The sequence below is a fragment of the Choloepus didactylus genome, chromosome 5 (assembly GCF_015220235.1).
Source record: "Choloepus didactylus isolate mChoDid1 chromosome 5, mChoDid1.pri, whole genome shotgun sequence".
Taxonomy (NCBI): Eukaryota; Metazoa; Chordata; class Mammalia; order Pilosa; family Megalonychidae; genus Choloepus; species Choloepus didactylus.
The window spans coordinates 18,688,904-18,713,282 of record NC_051311.1 but is presented as its reverse complement, the minus strand read 5'-3'; the positions used below and the strand labels follow the sequence as shown (position 1 = coordinate 18,713,282).

General features: G+C 37.6%; 1 protein-coding gene across 17 annotated transcripts in view; it reads right to left on the bottom strand.

Moving 5' to 3' along the window:
* The window catches only part of CREM (cAMP responsive element modulator), a 90,740-nt gene extending 74,240 nt beyond the window's left edge, over positions 1-16,500 (bottom strand). For 7 of the 17 annotated variants that reach the window (XR_005216881.1, XM_037835622.1, XM_037835625.1 and 4 more), the window contains exons 1-2: positions 16,264-16,500; positions 5,195-5,295 (exon numbers count right to left, since the gene is read on the bottom strand). Coding sequence is in view for 13 of the 17 variants with exons in the window: in XM_037835622.1 (XP_037691550.1) it covers positions 5,195-5,238 (44 nt within the window). In the remaining 4 variants the exon portion in view is untranslated. The remainder of the gene's footprint in view (positions 1-5,194; positions 5,296-16,263) is intronic. The other 10 variants (XM_037835624.1, XM_037835628.1, XM_037835632.1 and 7 more) reach the window with 8 other exon arrangements.
* Between the last annotated feature and the right edge of the window lie 7,879 nt (positions 16,501-24,379).

Here is a 24,379-nt window from a genome sequence, read left to right as displayed (position 1 = left end):
ATGGGATTCAGATCTATTTCTAAATAATTCTGACCCTCCCATTAAATACCACTCTATTAAGAACCTCAGCTGCTCCAGACAGAATTTATTCATAAAATGTAAGAGAAAGAGTCATTATAATCCTGTATTGTTCACTATATATTTTATAGCTAACTCTGCTAAAATTGAAGAGATACATCATAGAATTTCTCCCCAAAATCTCATTTTCGTTAAGTGCTAAATATTAAACATAGGTGTACTAAAGGTAATATTAAACATAGGTGTACTCAAGCTAATAGAATAGCCTTTTTTTAATACCCTTTTTTTTAAATTTTATTTTGAAATAAATTCAAAGTTATAGGAACAGTTGCAAAAACAATACAATCCCCATACCCAGAACTCCAGCATACCCTGACCCCCCTCCCCCAATACCCCAATCCACCAACTTTAACATGCTATCACACCGCTATTTCTTTCCCTCCCTCCCTCCCTTCCCTCCTATCTATCATCCATCATCTATTGCTCTGTCTTCTGAACATATGAGAGCTAGGTACACACATCCTTGAACAAACACTGTAATTCACATACACAATTCCCACAAACAAGAACATACTTTTATGCAATCCCATTAAACGCAGCTAAGAAGTACAAGAGATCCAACATTGATACAAAGCTTACATTCTATATATATATATATATATATATATATATATATATATATATTTTTTTTTTTTTTTTTTTTTTTTCCCCCTTATGTCTCAACTGTGTCCCTTTGAGCCTCCTGTCCTCCATCTTCAGATCCCATCCAGGGTCATCCTTGGCATTCAATTGTCATCTATTTAGACTGTCTTTTTTTTTTTTTCCCCCTCAATTGTGGAAACATATGTACAGCCTAAATCTTCCCATTTCACCCCCTCCCTAGCATTCCATTAGTGGGATCAATCACATTTAGAGTGTTATAATGCTATCTCCTTCCCACCATCCATTACTAGAAATTTCCCTTCACCTCAAACAGCAACCCTACACTCATTTCTTAACTCCCCATTGCCCATTCCCCCATTTCTCTTAACCCATACTCTACTTTTCATCTTTATGGTCATATTTTCTGATAATTTCTTTGTGTTTACTGTGGGGCTTAAAATTAAACTCTTAAATCCATAACAATCTTGTTTTTCTTTGATACCAATTTAACTTCAATAGGACACATAAACTATGTTCCTATACTCCTCCATTCTCCCACCTTTATATAGTTCTTGTCAAAAATTCCATATTTTACATTGAGTTCAAAAGCACTGATTTGTCATAAGAGTTTGTGTATTTTATATCATATAGGAAGTAAATCCAACATTGGATTGGATTATTGACTTCTATTTGTATTCTGTTGTGGTCAGAGAATGTGCTTTAAATATATTCAAATTTTTTTTTTTTAATTTATTGAGGCTTGTTTTATGTCCCAGCATATGGTCCATTCTGGAGAAAAATCCGTGATCACTAGAGGAAAACGAGTGTCCTGGTGATTTGGGATATAAGGTTCTACATACTTCTGTTAAAATTCTCTATATCTCTTTCTCCTTTGTTTCTCTGTCAGTAGGGCTCCCTTTAGTATCTGAAATAGGACAGGTCTTTTATTAGCAAACTCTCTCAACATTGTTTGTCTGTGAAAAATTTAAGTTCTCCCTCAAATCTGAAGGAGAGTTTTGCTGGATAAAGTATTCTTGGTTGGAAATTTTTCTCTCTCAGAATTTCAAATATGTCATGCCACTGCCTTCTCGCCTCCATGGTGGCCACTGAGTAGTCACTACTTAGTCTTATGTTGTCTCCTTTGTATGTGGTGAATTGCTTTTCTCTTGCTGCTTTCAGAACTTGCTCCTTCTCTTCAGTATTTGAGAGTCTGATCAGAATATGTCTCGGAGTGGGTTTATTTGGATTTATTCTATTTGGAGTTCGCTGGGCATTTATGCTTTGTGTATTTATATTGTGCAGAAGGTTGGGGAAGTTTTCCCCAACAATTTCTTTGAATACTCTTTCTAGACCTTTACCCTTCTCTTCCCCTTCTGGGACATCAATGAGTCTTAAATTTGGACGTTTTATCTATCATATCCTTGAGATCCATGTCAATTTTTTTTTATTTTTTTCCCCATTCTTTCTTTTGTTCTTTCATTTTCTGTTCTGTGGTCCTCAAGGAGGCTGAGTTGTTGTTCACCTTCCTCTAATCGTGTATTATGAGTATCCAGAGTCTTTTTAATTTGGCCAACAGTTTCTTTTATTTTCATAAGATCTTCTATTTTTTTATTTACTCTTGCAATTTCTTCTTTGTGCTCTTCTAGGGGCTTGTTTATGTCCTTTATATCCTGTGGCATGCTCTCCTTCATGTCCTTTATATCCTGTGCCATGCTCTTGTTGCCTGTCTGTAGTTCTTCGATTAATTGTGCCAAATACTGTGTGTCTTCTGATCTTTTGATTTGGGTGTTTGGGATTGGGTTCTCCATATTGTCTGGTTTTATCATATGCATTAAGATTTTCTGTTGTTTTTGGCGTCTTGGCATTTGCTTTGCTTGATAGGGTTCTTTCAAGTTATAAAAAAAAATACCAATCTAATTTTTCAGAAATACAAGTTGATGGCACACACTTTCTCTAACTAACCAGCAGATGGCGTCTGCGAGTCACCTATACCCCTCAAGTCAGTTCTCCTCAACTTGTCTCTGTGGTGTGTGGGGAAATGATTCTTTTGGGGTTCAGTTGGTGAACTCAGTTTGGGTGTGTTGTTGGAGCTGTCCACCCTGAATGTGGGGTGGTTAGGGAAGCAGGGCAGCTTTAATATTCAAACCTCCCAGGAGTCTAAGCCTTCATTTCAGTTCTGCCCCAGATATTCTCTGTCGCTGACCCACAAACCACTGGCATTGATGTAGCGTCCCTGGGTTTTCCGAGCGGGCCTCCAGGACCTCTGCTGAGGGAAGGCTGTGCTATGTCACAAGTGCACACCTTCCCTCAAGGGAAGCCCCGGGCTGCTGGGCCATGCAGGGGCACTCTCAGCCTGATGCAAAGATGGCTGAACGGGGCGTCTCAATCCCTCCTCTTTTCGCACAGTTCCTCCTTCCCAGCTCTGAGACAACTGGCGTGGCTCTGGGCTGTGGGTACGGCCCCAGGCAGGAGTGTCTCCAGCCCACTGGGGAGCCAGCTGCAAGCAGTGGGGTTTCTTTCTCCTTTTGGCTCTCCCCTCCACTCCCCTGGCCCTGATGGAATCTGCAGTGGGCTATCCTCCACACCAGACACCGAGAGATTGGCTCAGCCTGCTCCTGCCGTGCTTCATTGCGTGGTTCCCACTGTCACAACTGCAGCCACTCCTGGGTTTTTCCCTTTTTTTTTTTTTTTAAAAGAACCAGTCCATCTCCAAACGCCACCCCCCGGCTTCCCCACACCACAACGCGGTCGCAGGTCTTTCAGCAGGCTTACTCACTCGTTTCAGAATGCAGACTCCTGGTTTCACCAAGTGCATGGCCCCTGTGGTTCTAGCAGACCTAGTCCAGCTGGTGCATCGCTGAAACCATTATTCTGGGTCACCTTCTGGTTTTTATCTAGTATTTTTCATGGAGGTGTTTTTTTGCCCTGTCTCACCTAGCTGCCATCTTAGGTTCTCTATCAATAGAATAGTCTTTTAAATTAATTATGCCATATTTTAATCTTAAGCAATACTCCTTATCAGAGGGGCTCAATTAGCATTTATAAATCACAGAATTTTTTTTAAATATATAGAACTGCAAAAACTAAAGCGAACAAAAAATACATTAAGCACTATAAACTTAGAGCTAGCAAAACACAGACAAATATTTGGTTTCACAACTCTCAAGAAGAGATAAGGATTTGCTGAAATGGGCATATTTAAACTTAGAAACAATTAAAAGTAGTAGCAATATTCTTTTCTCATGAAGGTTAAATATTTCTTCTGAAATCTTCTTTACTTTCCATCATTCGGCAAACCTTTTTCTCCGTTAATACAAAAGCAAATGTTATTCCAGCATGTCTTGAAGATACTGGGATTAAATTTTATAAAACAATAATGTGACTATTGTTTAAAAAACAGGATCCAACCATTAGCACAATTTTTAAAAACTTCTTGGGTAAACTATTTTTGGGGGGGTAGTATTTTATTTATTTGCTAATTCCATTATTTTCTAGGTCTATTATAGAATATTTGCCTCACACTGCAATAACTCCCCAAAGTACTAAAGGACAACAGTATAGTACTGTTTGTTCAGTACAATACAATCAATAGGTACACAACTTACACTTTCAAGAAACAAATACAAAGGAATATATTCATAAAAATTCTATTTGCCATTATAGAAATACCAAGGCAATTAATCACCAAAGTTACTTAGGCAAACATATGTATCAGGAATAGACAGATGTGTAGCTTATAGGAAAAAGAAAAACTTTTAAAGGAATGCTATCATGGATACCCAGGAAAGTGTTCTTACAAGAGCAAAGGACAGAACAGGAAATACAGGTCAAAAATATCTAAATGAAAAATAAGACAAACACAGTTTCCTGATGATAACTGAAGTGTTCAATTAACGAATACAACTTCTCAAAGCTATATTACGCTTGTAATTTTTTTCACCTCTTCTATAACTAGAGTCCATTGTGAAATGAAAAAATTATTAAAGGTGTTTCTATGCTATCTTTAAATAGCTTTACAAAAATGTCATAGAAAATTTCTTTATTTTTAAAACTAGATGCAAGTAATGAAACAATGTCTCTGAAAATAACCAAAAGAAAAACTTGAAAAATTCTATTTGGATTTCTGTAAAACTCTGGTAAAGCTTTTCTTCTGTTTTACAAAGTTAGCTGCAAGTACAGTCTGAAGGAAAGGAGGAAGGATAAAATTTAGGATTCTACAATTCCATTGAACTGTCCATATTCTTATATATGGTCTACTCTCTAACAAAAAGACAGAAGGCAAATGTGAATATCCACTTATCCCCTACAGTGCCAAGAACAGTAAATGGTAGAAGGTGACTAACTTAGCTGAAAGTCTCAATAATTTGGGTGTATATTATTGTTTTGTTATTATTATAATACATATATCAATATACATGCATACATATACATATTTGTAGGAACGTGTACATACACAAAATATATATTCATCCATCACTTTAACTTTAAGCTAGGGAAAATTTTCAAAAGAACAGAAAAACATATATCCACCTACCTTAGATTTGTCTTAATATATTTTTTCCTGCCACATTTGCTCATTATTAAGACATTTGTAACCAAAGCGTTGCTCTTTCCCTGTTTTCTTCTTTATTTATCCTGCAGTAAAATTATAATGTTGAATTGGGAGATCATAACATTTTATTCTTAAAAAAGTAAAACCTCTCAAAACTGGGCCAGGAAGAATATTCTAATTTCTATTAAACTAAAAACAAAACAAAACAGGTAGAATAGAAAGCTGAAAATAACTCCCTATTTTTTTCAATCTTACTTTTATTCAATTATTTTTATCTACATAAGGAAAAAAATTCAAAACTTAAATTATGCCTTATATCTTGTATTATTTTGTACTGAAGAAAAAGGGGAGTGCTGTCTAAATCACCTAATTCACACTAAGCATAGCTCACAGGAATCAGCTCTGTTTTAAAATGGTAATGATCACTTAATAAACTTAATTTATCATTTTCTTAAATTTCACTCGAGTTCAATGTTTTTCATTTACCTGAATTCAACCTGGCTTTTGTTAAAATATTAGCTCCAAACAAGATTTAAGAGTTCATTTAAAACCTTTTTATTGCCTTCAATCCATTTAAAAAAAAAAAAAAAAAAGCTGTTCAGACACTCCAACTATAAAATAAAAAGCCAGCAATTAAATCCAATTTTTTAAACTGATATCTTAAAAAATGTACATTTATATTCGGAATGAAGCAAAATTGGCATAGAAAAAGACGAGAATATCTGGGAGTCATTTTAGAGTTGAAAAGGGCAACGGCCCTCAACCCTAATCAAGGACCTTCTAGTCATCTATGCCACCAACGGCAGCATAGTGGTCACCCCCTAAGATGTTGCCCCACCGTCCCAGTGAATTTTTAACTGCAGATAGCTGGCAATGGTTCTTGCTGCCATTGCCTGCCCCCTCAGCAGAGGGACAACAGGAGACAGGAGGACATTTGAACTAGGCTATCTGCAACACAAACAAAAAGCAAGGATGGTGACACTCACTCAGATTAAACCTTATTCTGTGTTACATCAAGCTAGCATGTGACATGGGGACATCTTATCTTCCTTAAAAAGTGTGTAACCTAGACGGCGGGGACCATTTTTGAAATGTTAAACAATGATCATCGCTCATTACATGCTAGGCTTTATGCTAGGCACCAGGGGCACAGAGATAATAAAATGCCCTGCTATTTAGAAGCCTGCATCCTAATGTGGGAGAAAAATGTGTAAAAAAATAATAATGATAAAAGCATTTGAAAAATAATTATGATCTTGGTACCATGTAATATTTCTGTAATTCCCTTGGAAATATCATTTTTCTTTAGTTTTATTTTGCAAATAAGTAATATATTCTAATGGTTCAAAACTCCAAAAAATAGAAAAAGGTATTCAATGACATCCAGGAACAACCACCACCTCTTCTTCCCAGAGGGAACCAGAATTGAAGAAAGTGCCAGCTTCCTGCCAAAGCCACATAACTTCATATGTCAAAAGAAAAGAAAAAAAAAGACCAGCCTCACACCCAAATAATGATCATAAAGTGAACTTGATCCTGACGCCAGATGATCTGAGAACTATTCCATTCAAGTACCTCTCTGAAGTCACCAATGCCTGCCTACCTGCAAAATCCTAAAGGGTGCTTTTTTGCTCACATCTTCCTTAAAGCTCCACAGCATTTTCTACTCTCCCTGAAATTCTTTCCTCCTTGGACTTTTTTAATGACACCACTTTCATGCTTTTCTTCCAAATTATCCACCCCTTCATTCTCAGTCTTCTTTGGCCCACTCTTTTAAAAAGTTGGTACTGCCCAGGTTTCCAGTCACAGAAACCTCTTTTCCACCCCTTCTCCCAAGACTCACTTGATGAATCTAAAATCTCATCTCTGGTCTAGACCTCTCTTTCCCAAGTTCTAGCCCCCCATGCATCTGCCTACTGGATGTCTCTTACTGATTGGCTCACAGATCCTCAAGCCCCAAATGTTCAAAACTCAACTCCCCTACTCTGCAACTTTTCTTACCAGACTCTTATCTCAGTGACTGACACCACCATTGACACAGTCACCCTATCTGGGAGTTCTCCTCTCCCTTCACTCCCCACTTCCATTGTGCCCAATTCCTGAAATGGCAATACGGTCCAGTAGTACAGGAGCAGTGTGGTATAAAGAGCACTAGCTTTGGGAGTTGATCCAGGTGTGGATTTGAGTACTATCGCTTATTAGCTGTGTGAACTTGGACAACTATTTAATTTCTCCAAGCTTCCGTTCCTGAACCATCAAATGGAGATAATATCAATAGTGTTGTGAGGCAGAAACATAATCATGAATGCAAAATGTCTAACTGTGCTTGGAAGATAAGCAAGGAATATTAGTTTACTCAGTCCCAGTAATTCCAACCCCTAAATGTCTACTGACTTTGCTTCATTCTCTCCATCCTAACTGCCACTGCTTTAATTCTGACCCTGACCATTTCTTCACATGATTAAAGCAATAATAAGCCTTCCACCTGGTCTTCCACTATTATTCCTTCACCTCACTCAAATCTCATCTCAACTCTTCATAACCCAGAGTCTACTAGACCACATTATTCAAAATGCAAATCTGAACATGCTATTCCCTCATTCAAAATTCTCTTATGGCTCCCCTTGCCTTCAGGATAAATATCCAAAGTTCTGAGCAGTATAAATCAGGAACTTGGTAGGCCTTCATAAAGTATATTGTAAAGGCATTCCTATTTTAAGGTGTGCCTCTCCTTCCTATTTCACCAATTTTCTATATTCAAAATTACCTTGTGTAGATTTATAAAGCAGGAGGTCCCAGTTTACTACAGCATAACCTTGCATATTTTGAAAAACTCAGCTGCATTTTATACCATTGCTCTCACCCCAGATCTGGTTTTAATGTCTCAGAACACGTCCTTTACTAGATAGACAAGGGCTAGGTCTAACCCTGCCCCTTCTCCAAACACCTGCACAATAGAGTTCAAACATCCCAGTATGTCCTTAGAATGGACTTAATACCATATAAAAATATTCTATTTAGCCAAAAACATACCCCTTGAATTCATTAAGTTTTGCAGTATAGTCTGAGGTTGTAATTTTTAAGCCAATCTCCCTAGGCCTAAACCACAGAAGTTACTGATACAATGTCCTGTACGTGGCCAGTTTTCTACAAACAATAATGTAAAATCTCATCTGCTAAGCTTGATCTTTTAAAGCAGAAAGAGACATTTTAGAATAGTTTATTACATGCAAACAACAGCTTACACTAAAAAAAAAGTGGGTAGAAAAATATTTGCCTGGATGTGGGTTTCTGTGCTATAATTGGAGTAAAGTCAACTTTCATATTGTTAAAAACCTATCTATATTAGATTTGATAATGAAAATAACATTTGGAATTCAACTCACTCTTCACCACTGTTGGTCTATTCACCTTCTGACATACTATCTTTAGATTAATTTCACTGGTATCAACTGTACATAATATGTAGCTCTCTATACAGATTATATTTAAAATATGCTAATTAGAGAAAGTACATTATATTTACACTTATAAAATTTTGAACATATACTCTGCTCTGGTTAACTATATTAATATCTTAATGTAACTTTTTGGAAAAACTAGGTATATGTATAAAACTCAAACTTCTTGGGCAAATTTATTAGAATATAGGTGCTTTCCTACCCAATTCTACCTAATCAACTGGGCTCTTGTATTAACCAATGTTCTCCAATTCTTCTGTAAAACCTACAATTTAGCAGTTCTCTAGTGTGCCCAAATCAAGTGCTTTTGTTCCTACCAGCTGGTTTGTGTGTTTACCAAGAGTTAGTCATGTTTATCACCAAGCCTTTTATGCCAGCCATATTTATTGTTGCAATTTTGGAATTCTGTTCAATAGTATGTCAACAGATGAAATGATTCAAAAAGAGATCTGTTCCTAGGAAAACTAAGTTGAATGCTTTGGAAAGACTTAATAAAAAATTCCTATTTTGGATAAGATATTACAGTTGGAAAGAACTATAAAATATTGGAAAAAATTACAAAAAAGTAGTTATTTATAGACACCTGTGACAGTGAAGTTCTTGCTCCACTTTCAAAAACCCAAAAAAGAAGTTGCAAAGTATGCACTGAGATGGTTTTTTAAAGAAAGACTGCAAACAAAACAAAACACTGCAATTAGTATATGCAAAACAAAAAGAAATATACTTGGCCCTACAACCACAGACTGGCAAAGAATGAAAATACATTTATATCTACATATGTTTTGGATACAAATGAAATGTTGAAGCCATGCATATTGTGATTTCATGTTCCTCAGTTGACTTTTTTGACTCTCCAATTGTAACCGCGTTGTATAAGAGAGCTTCTACCGTTTTAGGCATTAGTCACTTATTCCACATTCTACATTTAGGAAGACATAATTACACATGAATACAAACATGTTTGTATTCAATACTGAATCTTTAAGATGGAAAAATTTTAGTAAGCATTAAGTATTTCTACAGGTTAAAATTTATTATTTATTTCCTTCACCATGAGGAACAATTTCTGAAAACCAGTTTTTCACCAGTTTTAAGCTGAGGGTTGATTACGAATCAGCATATATAATGATAAATATTTACATTTCCAAAAAATGACAAACAGGTTAAACATCCATGTTAACAAGATGTTTGAAATCTTTCATTAATATTTTGCAAATAATAGTTCATGATCTATCTCTTGAAAGTGTGAAAATACAATATGCATGCTTCATTATGAAAAGGCAGTGTAGTAAGGATTAAGGTCTTCTACTACATTCTTTCTAAATATCACTTATTTTCCCTATAAACCATGTTATGGAATTGCCCTCTCTAAATTAAATAAATAAATAAATAAATAAATAAATAAATAAATGCTACAAAAACGGTTTATGTATTTATGTATTTTAAAATAATACCAATTTGCAAAAAAAAATGAAAATGATCAGGTTCAAAAACTGTATTTTATGAAAAACAATATGGAAACAAGCAAAGAAAAGTATTTAGTAGACCAATTACAACAATTTGCTTTTTAAAAAAAAAACTTCTAGTTAAGTGTTATAGGTAAAAAACAACTTCTACTAAGTCCTCCAAAATGAGATATTCTGGCTACTTTCCCAGAGCAGGAGTTCTAAACCCGAGGTCCACCATTTCTTCAGGGGTCCCTGAATTTGAAAAGAAAAAAACTACATCTTTGTTTTCATTAACCTCTAAATGAAATCTAGTATTTCTTTCAGTTTTGAATATAAGCAACAAACCACAGAAGTATTAATGGTTTCTGAGACTCTGTCACCATCAGAAATTGTCAATATTTTCACATCAAATTACAGATATTGCAAAGATCTTAAAGTATCATTTACACCCATCACAATTAAGAAATTTTGATGGTTATTTGACCCATTACTAGATTTTTGGTATTTAATGCATTAAATCCATAATGCTGTACCACAAATTTGTCTTTTATATTTGGATAATTATACTCCAATAAACTGGCCTCCATTATAATTCTATGAACTTTTTATATGTTTTAAAAACATTTTTTTCTGGGAAAAAAATACAAAAGGTCAAAAGACTTTATCAGACAGCCAAAGGTATCCATAATGGCACATAAAAGGTTAAGAAGTCTTACCACAAGAAATACAGTCTTAAATTGAACTGTTCCCAATCTAACCTTGAATTTTGCCTGAGAAAATAACTTCCACCTATCTTGGATCTGATTAGATGAAAACACTAAGAACACTGTAGTTAATACTGAGCACTAACAGATTTTTCTCCCATTATTATAAGTCAATTCAGGAGCAATAAACTGAGTATACTAAGAATATGCTTTCCTTGGCATTCTTTTCAAAGTCAAGTGGCACTGACATGGAAACAAAGAAAAAACATATAAATATGGTAGTCTATTTTTTTTAAGCCTTCATAGATTTTCTTCCTCATTTGTCTTACATCGAGGAGTAAAGCAAAAGAAACCAAAGGGATGGATGTGAGAGAAAGGTAAAAGATAAAGAGCAGATGACAAAGTTGTTCTTTCCTCCTTGGACCGTTTCTTTGTTTTTTGTTTTTTTTTTTTTGAGATTCTAGGATAAAAGCTGCTATTATACTTAAGAAGTCAGGAGGAAGAATGCAAAAAAATAAAACAACCTGGATGAAAAAAGAGAGGTTAAACTAACAATCACTTTGTAATGTCAAATCTAACAGTGGTTAAAACTTACAAAACATTCAATTAAAAAGGTTAATAACACGTTCATCATGATAAAAGTAAAGTTCTATATTCATTGAGTTTAGATGATGGCTTGCCACTTCAAACAATTAAAACCATCTAGAAATCTACAATGAAACTGATTCTTCAAATGAAAAAATATCAATTTTCTGTGCCTTTGGTGGAATTGAAAAAAAAAATTGTAAAGAACAATATTTTGGAAGGAAATTTTTTTTTCCAAACTTTCATGCACTTATTTTTAAATGTTTATCTTTCTCCCCTTCATTCCACCAGTGAGGTAGCACAACAGATATCTAGTTCAAATGACAAAAGTCAAATTCTAAACAGCCCACAGATCTCTCCAGTAGTTACTAAATATATAAATGGCCACATACATAGAATGTGGAATAAAAGGCAGTATACCTCCTTATGGAAGCATTAAGAGAAAGAGAACAGAGAAGTACAATCTCAGATCTCTCCAGTAGTTACTAAATATATAAATGGCCACATAGAATGTGGAATAAAAGGCAGTATACCTCCTTATGGAAGCATTAAGAGAAAGAGAACAGAGAAGTACAATCTCTTTCTTTGGTACTGGGAGGAAACAAGTTGCTAGTTCTTTGGGAAAGCAGGAAATCTTTGTGAATCAAGTATAATTTAAGTAGTAACAGCAAGTAAATTTTGAAAAATAAGGGGAAAAAATGAAGCTTATATAGTAAAGCTGGTCATTCTTAACCAAGTCATTTAAAAGGTTGGAAGGAGAGGGAGCTAGCTAGGAGAGAGAACTAATTCCAAACAGCTATATACCTAAAGTTGACAGGGATATGCCCATAGTTATTATTCATTTTAGGTGAAGGAGATGCGTGCAGGAAAACAAAGTGAGATAGTAATAGGAAATTACACCACTTTTAAATGTTTTATACTCTTTGTAAAGCAAAGTTAGAATAACTTTCAAATATTGTATTTCAAACAAAGATTGTAAACAATCTTTATACTTTTTTGTAGAAACAGAAGTACCCAGAAGCAGTACCTATAAATATTTCAAATCTTTCTAAGTGAAGTCTTTAATATTTCAAACATAAATCATACATAAAAACAGGTGAAGTTCTCTAATGTAGATTCAAGACTATTCCAATTTAATTGCTTGAGATACATGTAATTATTTAAGACATCTTAACTCTTTACTAAAATCACCAATTATCGATCCAAACACCTCTTTCTTTTTCAATTTTTTTCAACATACTTATCTAGATTGGTACTGTCATGTGTGTCTGAACAAAACTGGTGCTTTTTTAGGTGTTGAAACCCCTAATTAAGTTATATTCAACTCTTCCACCAATTTTAAAAGGAGTAAGAGTATCCAAAGTGTCCACATACACTAATACCGATCTTTTATGAATGATACAGTTGCCCCAATTCCAGAGCTGGAAGCTTTAACTATCATCAATGCTAGCATATAAATTCCAGTTAAAAACATTTCTGAGAAAAAAAACATTTTTGTGCTATCAATGAAAAAACTTGAGGCTCAAAAATGGAGGCTCTTTTAAGATAACTAACAAAACTGGATGACATTTTGAGTTAAGATGACCTTTACTTTAAAACTTCACTAAAATAACTGAAGAAACTGAGTATATTTTGTAAAAATTCTCAAAGTAATATATTAGAATCACATGTGACCCACTCTGAAAACATCGTAGGATTTTGACATTTTATTGGCCTGGGTGTACTGCTTAGAGAGCATGCGTGAAGACCCTTTGAACTTGGGGAGAACGAGGGGTCTTCAAAAGAGCCGACATGAGAGTTGCTAGAAAGGTTTTCTACGAGTCAAGCATTCTTCACCAGTGAGAGAATCATTTAAGCAGTCTTTAAGCAAAACTACCATAAAACTTCCTAGTTTATGCTTTTTCCCTATTTATAAAATTTACTTCAAATACATCTTGCCAGTAATTTCCTCTAACACTCCTGAGATGCACAAAACAGAGATCATTTTATTTTTTTCACTTTGCTATAACTGATTTATACAAATAAGACTTAAGATGTTTTCAAGGGTGGTATCAAGAAAAATACCCACTGATGTAATCCTTAAGTTTACTTCTTCATTCTCTTATTCTTTACTGGACAGCCAAGAGCAACAACAACAAAAAAAGAAAATCTGGGGGTGGAAGCATTTACTTTTAAGAACAGTGTACTCTGTGGGTGTTTTATTGTGCAGCTTTCATGGTAAAACATATTTTAACTACCCTTCTATTCTTTAAAAGTAAATTATTAACTTAATGATTAAAAATGTTAATTTCTTCCTGTGTAACAGATGAGATAGTTTTCCTGTAATCTGTATTTTTAAGGTTCTCTATTGATACTGATTTTGAAACTGTGTTTGATATATAACTCTTCTCAAAGTTGACTTCTATACATGGAACACTTATTAAAATCCAAAGAAATTTCAGGCTTATTTCTCTAGTAATCAATGCTGACAGTACATCAAAATATCAATGGCTCAGCTAAGGGTTTGTATTGTTCAGTTTTATTTTGAGAAATCTCAAGGGAACAAGATATGTGAGAGCTTTCCAATGCATTATTCCAACAATAAATCTGGGTCAATTTTCTGGTCCAATATTTACTCATAGAAAATATAAATTTGGGGAAAACAAGATCAGAAATATATATCTATACTGGTAAAGATTTGGTCAGGATTCCCTATGTGTATTAAATAAGTTGAAACCCCTCCCTACTTTTCATGAAATGGTCATACCTCTAAACAAGACTTCATATTTCAATTATGCAATGACTCCCCTCAGGAAACTAGAATACAATCTATTACGTATGGAGCCTGTGGCTTGTTAAATTCATCAGTAGAAACAAATTTCAGTAACTTTCAAGGACAATGCAAAAAATAAAAAGACTAAAAAAGCTCCCGTGTTTATACACTCAATAAAAATTTATTCATATGGTCTTACAAAAATATAAACACAAAACATCAATGTTAATTACAACTGAACACTCACCAAAATGATTCCAGCTGACCACCAAGTCACTGGGAAAGCATTTGCTTACACTGATCCATTTACAGATACTGTACACCAAAAACGTTTCTGTAATTATCAAGTTAATACTACAAGAGTTTTATTCATCCAGATCAAAACAATTTAAATATCTTTTTTTAAGTTTGGGATCAGTAAGTAATTCTTTAAAAACCATTTTTATTAATACTTAGCATTCATTGGTCAAAACCTTACATTGCTTGAAATTTACCTACCTTTGGGGGAAAATTTTTTTTTAAAGTTACTTCAAGTTCAAAGATTTAAAGACGGCTACTGTCTTATGAAGGGAAAGAAACTTATTACCCAAAGAGGAACAACACTAGTAGAAAAGTGTAGTACCCACGGGGAAAAAATTATAACTGCTTGAGATAAAAAGCAGGTAAGAGCCCAACTATATTCATTACTTAGAAATATCGTGTACACCTGGCTTTTTAACAGTACAAAACATTCGCAAAGGTACTGGGATCACTGTCTAAAATATTTCAAAAAGCAAGACATTAATCATAAGTATCTGAATTTTAGTTTTAAACTACAAGTTTATACTCAAGGGAAGGTGGCTGCACTCCATCAGCTTAGCAAACCAGCAGAAAAGGAAGAAACTTTATACAAGTCACATACGTAAGCCACACTGTAAGAAATGCTCTTTCATTTTTAGTCAGGCTCTTTCATTTTTGGTCATGTAAGTCCAAATTTCTGAAAATCCGATTGCAAACTGATAGCTACTTTATTTAAAACAATGCAGAAAATGTCAAAGTCACTGCCAATTTAAGTACCTGGTATACATGTAACGGATGGTAGAATAACGAACTATGTTGAATAATGCATTTACTGCCTACTCGGCAGGTTCCAGGAATCTTGCCAATGACCCTAAAAACGCAAAAATCAAAACTAAAGAATAAGAAAAACTGCACTTTCTACTATCTCAGATTTGCTCCTTCTTAAGAAGCCACAGTCTTCGCAGTGTCTCATCAGACCTATCGTGCCTGGACTCAAATGATTCAACCGCGATGGCCCTCTTAACTCATGTTTCAGAAGAAATGGGTCACGTCAATTCATATCTAAACTGACTACATAAAACTAGGACGAAGATGTTATTAATCGTCGGCTGTGGTAAAGAAAACCGACATCCTCAATTCTTGTTTCCTTTTTTTTTTTCCTTCCCAAAGAGAGAGAACCATACTCATGAGAGCAATAAGGCTTTTTCATAAGGCTTTTCCGACTTCTACCAAGTTCAGAAGAAGTCATAGAGGTATTAGAAATCTGACGAGCCAGTTGCAGGCTTAGGAAAGTTAACTGATTAAAATTAAGGCAACCAGCGAGCCAACTGGAAGAATGAGGTGGACGAGGGGGATAAGGCCTGGCGCGCTGCACTCTTCCGCCAGGGCCAGGCGGCCGAACGAGGTCGGCCTAGGGCGGCTGCGGGCTCCGCGTCCTGGGCCGGGCGGCTGCTGGCGTCGGGCCGGGGGCGCCGGGCTTAAAGCGGGAAGCCCCGCGGGCCGTCCGGCAGCCGAGATGAGGGGACGAACCACGTCTGGGGTCGCGGTGCTCTCGCCGGGGCTGGTCTTGCTGGCGGGCCCGGGGCACGGCCCGCCTCGGTCCAGAGGCCGCTCCTGGCTGCGCCGAGGTGGGGCACCAGCCGCCGCCGCCGCCGCTCCCTCGGCGGAGCCCGGAGCCCGGGTACCCGGTCGCCCACCCGCCCGTCGACGCCCCAGCCCTCCGGCCGCCGGCCGGGGCTCCGCTCCGCCTCCTTCCTCCGCCTCCTGCTCCCGCGTCGCCAGCTCCTAGGTCTCTAGGTCCGGGGCCAGACGCGCAACTTACCCGCCGCGATGGGTTTACGTAGCGGACCTCGTCACTGATTACGGACGGGAGGAGGTGGGGACGCCGAGCCGGGCCCGCCGCTCAGGAGCGGCGCCGCCGCCCAGCAACCCCGCGCCGACGCCGGCGGCGGCCCCACGTAGCCCCCACGTCAGCTCTGATGCGGCAGCCGCGGCCTCTTCGCTGAGCCGGGACCAAATGTAGCGCCGAAGCCGGCAGAGCCGCGTCCTCGCGCCCTGCCCTCCCCTCCCCTCCCCCACTCCGCGCCTCCCTCCCGGGGGAACGCCCGGAGGAAAAATCCAGACTCGAACTCCGCCCCCTGCCGGCCGCCGGCGGGAGTGCGGCGCTGACAATCCAACAATTAAATGGAACGGGGGAGAGGGGAAGTGAGAGGGCAGGGGCGGGGCCCAAGGCGGGGCTGGGAGGCGGGACTAACCCGGGGCAGGGCGGAAGACTGGGAGGGGGCGGGGCCTAGGAAGAGACGCTGGAAACCGGAAGCTGCCTCCGCCTGCGTGTGCGGCGGGAAAATTGCTTGCGAACTGTTTGGTTCTGGTTGTGGTCTCTTCCCCCCGATGATAGTCGGTGCAGCTCCAAGCCAAGGTCTGTGGCCATCGCGGCTCGGTCCCGGGCCGGAAACGCATTCTGACAAGACCGGGCTTCAGGAGGGGTCCCTGCCTCCCACGACCCGAGGCGCTGTTCAGCCGTCCTGAGAAACGCCGTGAGCCTGCGAGTCCCCTGCTGGACGCGGACCTCTCCCGGAGGCCCGGTTGCCCGCTTAGTTCGTAGTTTTCTGCCACCCCAACCCCCCGGCTGACCTTGGCACAAATTGCCCCTCCGGGTGTGTCAACTGTTGCTGCCAAACGGTAGTCCTCACTAAGAGCTGTGACGGAGGAGAGTGAGGTTTTCTCGTAATAAGCAAAACTCCTGCCTGTAAGGGAGGAGAGTTTAGTTTTCATCCGACGGGAGGGAAATCCTGGGCTTTCAAGTTAAGGTCTGTAAGAGGAACGTTTCTAGATCTGTTTGTTGTAAACTAGACATCTATTTATACGTACTTAACATACTAAGTCGTCTTTAACGTCGGTGTAGGCGTTCCGAAAGGCAGGACATTTAGCCTAAAAATAAACCTTTATCCTTAGGAAAAACTAAATTCATAACTGATTGAAAAGCCAACTTTATGGTACCCAAGAATGTATCACGCTGGCAACCTCTAACCATCAAGGTCAACCTTGTAGATACATTTCTTGAAGAGTTGCCATGAAAATAAAATCAAAGCATGTGTCAATGTAGTGCAAGCAGAGAAGTGAAGCTTTGTGAAATATTGGGGAGAATCCCTGCAGGGTGGGAAAAAATGCTCAACTCTTCAGTGGTACATTTTGGCCAATCTGGACTAGTAAACTAGCAGAGGTAAGAGAATAAGAAGCTGGCAATTTCATTTCCCCCTTTTGGCACAGGTAGAATACTGGAGTTTCCCCTTCTAGTGCTGCAACAGTGCTTGTCTCCACCTTTTTAAAATTAATTTCTTAATGAAGTCTATTAACAAATGAATAAAAAGACAAAATAAATACAAAGTAAACCAAATCCTTTTTGAGTGTGTTAGGCAAAGCCAGCCCAGAAAACAAGTGGGTGGTTTAGAAGAAAAGCAAAAGAAAAAGGGCTAGATTATTAAATCCTGAAAAATCATACCATTCATTGTTATCAGGGTTGACCAGGTGCTGGCTGAATAGGTGTCTAGATAAAATGATGTATGAGAAATGGCCATCATTCCTCTTTCCAAAACATTGTTTTTTCTTCTTGATTAATCCTAAATTTCTTTAATAAAGGATAAAGTATGTAGTTAGAATCTGTTAGAGAAAGGCCTTAAAATGCAAGTATGGAATGGTAAGACATAGACTAAGATGTAAATGTCATATCGAATACTCCGGGGCAGAGGAAGAATAGTCCAGAAGACAGTACCTGGAATCTCCAGGGGAGGACAGGAGATAACAGGAAAGGTAAATGTGGTTCCCTATTGCTGCTATAACAGATCTTCACAAATTTTGTGGCTTAAACACAAATTCATTATCTTTCAGTTTTGTAAGTTGGAAGTCTGACGCAGGTCTCACTGGGTTAAAATCAAGGGTTTGGCAATGCTGGAGGCCCTAGGGGAGAAGCCGTGACCTTGCCTTTTCCAGCTTCTAGAGGCCACCTGCATTCTTTGGCTCATGGGCCTCTTCCCACATTTTCAAAGCTGGCAATAGCTGGTAGAGTCAGTCTCATGTTGCCATCTATCTGATTGTGTCTTCCACTTACAAAGACCTTGTGATTATATTGGCCCCCACCTTGATAATCTGGAATAGTTTCACCATCTCATTGTCAGCTGATGAATGTTAATTCCCTCCATAATCTTAATTTCCCTTGGCTACCTGCCTTAGGTTGCCAGGACTACTGTAACAAAGTACCGTAGACTAGTGGACTTGAACAACAGAGGTTTATTGTCTCATGGTTCCGAAGACTAGAACTCCAAAATCAAGGTGTCAGCAGGCCCATGCTTCCTCTTAAAGGAAAGAATCTGTTCCATGCCTCTCCTCTGGCCTCTGGTGGGTGGCCTGAATCCATGGCGTTCCTTTTGTGGCAGCCTAATTCAGTCTCTGCCTCTATCACGTGGTCATTTCTCTCGATCCAAGTTTCCTTTGCTTGTAAGGACACCAATCATATCATTAGGAACCACCCTACAGTTTGGCCTTATCTTTACCAATCACACCTTCCTATTTTCAAATAAGGTCACTTTGACAGGACTGGGTGTTAAGATTTAAACATGTTTTTTTAGGACACAGAATTCAAACCTTAACACCACATAACTAATATATTCACAGATCTCAGAGATTAGGATGTGGACAGCTTTGGGGGCCATTTGCTTACTCACAGTAAAGGATTCCAAAAGAAGCTTAAGCTCCTGAAGACAGACCTCTCACTTCTCAGGATCATCCCTTGCAAATCATTTAAGTATTTGATTAGAATTCCAGAACTGATTTTTCAGTTTCTCATATTTATGCCTACTGTAAAGATTATACTAAATTTTAAAATGGATCATCAGGAGTAAAGTGCAGCATGGTTATAATCTCATTTTGTACCATCAGCCAGTGTAGTATCAAAGTGTCTTTATTGAGTAGGACCTAGTCTATATCCAAGATATACCTTTGTTCAAACCTAATGTTCATAGATCACTTTCAGGGAACCATGTCCACAAAAATTGTCCCTGTCGTGGAAAAGCAATTATATCAAACCAAAAGAATCAAAGCAATGGCAATTTCTTTGTTTTCAAAATACTTTTTACAATATTCCCTTTGCTACCATGTCAGAGACTATGCCTTTATTTTTATCATTATAGTGTTATTACTTGAATATCACATCATTCTTCTTGCAGTGTCCAGGAATGAGACATTTTGGGGTAATGCTTGGGGTGAGATATGCTACTTGCACACCCTCCAAATCATGGCCTTTGCTCTATCTTTGCTGCGAGCTGTAAGAGTGATTTTTAACCACTCTTGGGTCAGACTTGTGTTTGAATCTAGACTTACTAGCTGTGAGGAAGTTTTATATCCTCTTTAGGGAGGCATGAACTTTAAAATGGGGAGAATAATAGTACCTTCCTCTTAGGACTGTTCTGAAGATTAAATAAAATATCTGTAAAATATAAAAAGTGTATAATAGTGTATATACAGTGTATATAGTATAAAGGTACTTAATAAAAATGTGGCCATTTTTATATTGGTCCAGTGTGTAGATTTTTGGATTCCTCACCTAGGTAATATTTAATTCTCTATTGACTAGGCATCTACTCTCCTGAAAAAAAATACAGGCTTTCAACACATATTCTCCTGCCCCACCTCAAAATATCTGTATCTTAATCTCTCTCTCCCTTTCCATAACAGAAACGCCTTTTTTCCATTCCAAATCCAAATGTTAGATAGGTCATTTCTTTCCCATATCGAATTCAGCTCAATTATAAGCTCTCTAGTACCTTCAGTCTCTTTCTCTTGGTTCCTTCTCCTCTTCCTACAAATGTGTTTAGATCTTGCCTATCCTTGAAAACTCTTGACACTACCCACCCCACACACACACACACAAAGAAGGCCACAGAGTTGCCAACTCCACAATGCACTGTTAATGTTATCCTTTGGCCCCTAATCTTGCTGCTCCATCTCTTTCCATCCTCTCATTATCAGACTTCTCAAGAGTAGAAGGCATTTGCTATATTCACTTAACCACTACTCACTCCTTATCTCCTGGCTGTCGTTTTTCTCTTCCCCCTACTCCCAGCCACCGCCTGAGAGTCCCACTGAAACCTCTCTTCAGAGTAATTAACGGCTTTCCGATTACTAAATCTGACCACGTTTTTTTCCATTCTTCATCATATTTGACCTCCTTTCTGCATCTAGCGTGACCAAATACTTCCACCTTCTTAATATAGTCTCCTCCTTGTATTTTCATGACACTTGGCCCTCCTGGTTTCACTCATTTCCTTTGTTTCCCTCATATAGACAATTCTGAATTTCCTGCCCTTGAACATTTCTTCTGCATTGTCTTCCTTAGATATCTCACTATTCTCATGTGTTTTCGAAAGAAAATTCTAAAATGTATACCCGAAGCCTCCAACTTCTTTCCCTAGCACCAGATCATATTTCCAACCATCTAATAGTTTTTAGTTGCCTGGACTATAAGCATTTCCAACTCAATAGGTTCAGAACTACATATTTCATCTTCTTCGCCCTCCATATCAGAACCTTTATTTTCTATTTCAACATTAATGGCCCTTTTCAGTTCCTAGTCATCCTACCTCTAAACCTTGAAGTTATCCCTCCCTCCCCCATTCCTTGACTTATCATAACATTCTGAATCCATACAGCAAATACTTTGAAGTGCTAGCTATGTTCTAGACCCTGTGCTAAATTGCAAGTCCTAGTGCATTTACTCTAGAACTTTGCATCCATCCTTTCCTTTTCATTCCCCACTATTACCAGCCAGATGGAGGTCATCTTTGCCTCCAGTATAATTTCATCCTAAGTATTTCTGTTCATTTCATTTTCCTTAGGCACAGCTCTGGTGATATGGTTTCTCTTAAAGATCTAGTGACATGAAGGGAAATGGAAATTAAGGGGACAGAGGTGGAAAAGGAGACTGTGAATTCACTTTGATACCTCCTGAATTTCATACTGCATGTACACATTACTTATTTTAAAAACAAATAAAATTTTAATTAAAACAAAAAAACTCAGTGATATCTTATTGACTAATGGAGTCCAAATGTCTTAGTTTGTCATTCAAACCTTCCGTGATCTAGGCCCAACTCAAGTTTTCAGTCTATTTCATATCAATCCCCTTTTTTTTCTACCATGCTGGTTCCAATACCTTGCTGCACATCAGTATCATCTGAAAAGCATGTTGAAAAGACATATTCTCATGTCCTAGGCCCTACCCACTGAACTTCTAAATCAGAATCTCCAAAGGAAGAGCTTGTGAACTCCTCTTTTAAGATCTCCAGGTCAATTTAATGAGCTGCCAGATTATTGCTCTACAGCACTTTAGTCAAATTTTACCACTTGCTGTCCCATATAAATGCCCTGTGTTTTCCTTCCTCTTTTGCCTTTATTCATTCCATTTTCTCCTCAGTTCTCTATGTCTGCCAACCTTTAATACCTAGCTTAAAAACTACTTCCTTGAATGACACTTTCATTTATAAATAATTGATCTCCCATTTGATTGTAATTGATGATTATTGTCAGGCCCCAGAACCAGAATCCTGAGTTAAAATTCCATTAAAAAAAAATATTTATTATGCAAATATATATACCACACAAAATGTCCTATTTTAACCACTTTCACATAGTCCATTGAGAATTACTTCTCAATTTTGTGCTATCATCACCACCATTCTGTTACCGAAAGTTTTTCATTTCCCCAAGCAAATACTGTCTCCATTAAGCAATAACTCTCCATTCCCCTCCCCACCTCCAGCCCTTGGTAACTTGTAATCTGCTTTCTGTCTCTATAAGTTTGCTTATTCTAGGTATTTCATATAAGTGAAATCATACAGTATTTGTCCTTTTGTTTGTGGCTTATTTCACTCAACATGGATATCTTCAAGGTTCATCCATGTTGTTACATGTGTTGGAATTTCATTCCTTTTTACAGCCGAATACAGTTCCATTGTGTGCATGTATCACATTGAATTGCATTCCTTTTTATAGCCAAATACTATTCCATTGTGTGCGTGTATCACATTTAGTTTATCTTTCATCTGTTGATGGACACTTGGATTGCTTCCACTTTTCAGCTATTGTGAATAATCCCACTGTGAACATTGGTGTACAAATATCTATTTGAATCCCTGTTTTCAGTTCTTTGGGGCATATACCTAGAAGTGGACTTGCCTGGTCATATGATAATTCTACATTTAACTTTCTGAGTAAAATCTCATTTTTGAAACTTTACTAGCTGGGTGAACATTGGGAAAGTTCCTTAATCTCTCTATCTCTCAGTTTCCTCCTCTCTAAAATGGGAATGATAATAGTAGCTGCCTCATATGTTGTTAGAAATTAATTCATGTAAAGTATGTAAAACTTTGTGCCTGGCACCAAGTAAGCACTAAATAAATGTTAACTATAATTTCTATTTCATGACCTGCCTGAATTCCTTTGTTGACTTATGTGGCATATAAGAGCTAAAAAGGGCATTAGAAATCAAAGCCAACCTTTTGTTTTAAAAACATAGAAGGTGGGAGCTGAGTGGTTATAAGACTTGCTTTGACTAGTAAACGGTAGTTTCAGGACTGGAATCCAGGACTTTTACTCCTGCAGTATTTCCATTACACCACAAAATCTGGGAATTTTATGTTATTCAAATGACTATCTCCCGACTTTGTTTATTTTACTAATTTACTACAGGGGTGTTTTAGTTTCCCAGCTGCAAAAACAAATATCATACAATGGGTTTGTTAAAACAATGGGAATTTACTGGCTCATAATTTTGAGGCTAGTTGAAATCCAAAATTGCAGAGTCAGAGAGGCCATACTTTTTTCCTGAAGACTGTCTTATTCTGGGGCTGGCTTCCAGTGATCCTTGGTCTTGGCGTTTCTGTCACATGGCTGTGCACATGGCAGCTTCTCCTGGCTCCTCTCTCCATCTCATTTTCATTGTGCCTATAAAGAACTCCAGTAATCCAGATTAAAGCCCAAACTGATTCAGTGGGGCCACACCTAACTGAAGGAACAGCTTGAAGTGATCTTAATTACTGTGTGTTCTCACCCACCAGAGACCAGACCCAGACTGAGAAGATTTCCAAACTGGGGTACATAGTTCAATTCACTACAAGGGGAGAATTAGAAAATGGTGTCACCTTAAAGCATTTATACACAGGAGTTTTTCTATTTAAGCTTTAATACTTGAGACTTTTACAAATACGGTGTACCTACTTTAAATATTTGAGAAATGTAAAATCAATCCATGTAAAATGTACTTGATTTATGATGCCTCCAATTTGCAAAAATTGTTTCATTCTTCTAGAAAGTTTATGGTTCTAGGTTTCCAACATAGGAAATATCCTTTTGTATACGTCTCTGTGCACTTTGATTTTTGCATTTGGAAACCCAAACTTCCATATCTAATGTGCTTTGAACTCAGCAGAATGTTTAGGACCATAGTTAAGTGACGAATATTATAATAAAAACTCAGGCTACTGAATTCTTTACCTTTAGAGATTATTGGTAGTGACTAAACAATGATGTCTAAGTTTTAAAATCAAAACTTAATGAAAATCTACTTTCAAATGCTTTTCTACATGTTTTTAATTGACAAAAAATACAGTTGCTTGGCATATTTGGTGTTTTCCTTGCATAGTTGTATTGCAATATTGTCAGAGAGAACATTAAAAGTTCTCAAATTGACCTATATTCAACCCTGGAAATGACAGGATTTGATAGAATTAATGTAGAATCTTGATACTGTTCTCTAAATATTTTTGGTAAAGTAATGGTAGCAATTACTATTTCACTGATTTTTTTATTCTTGCAAGTACTTAACTGAGATGCCAGAAGAACACTGCATGGTAAAGACATCAGTAATAATTCACAGAGCATATGAA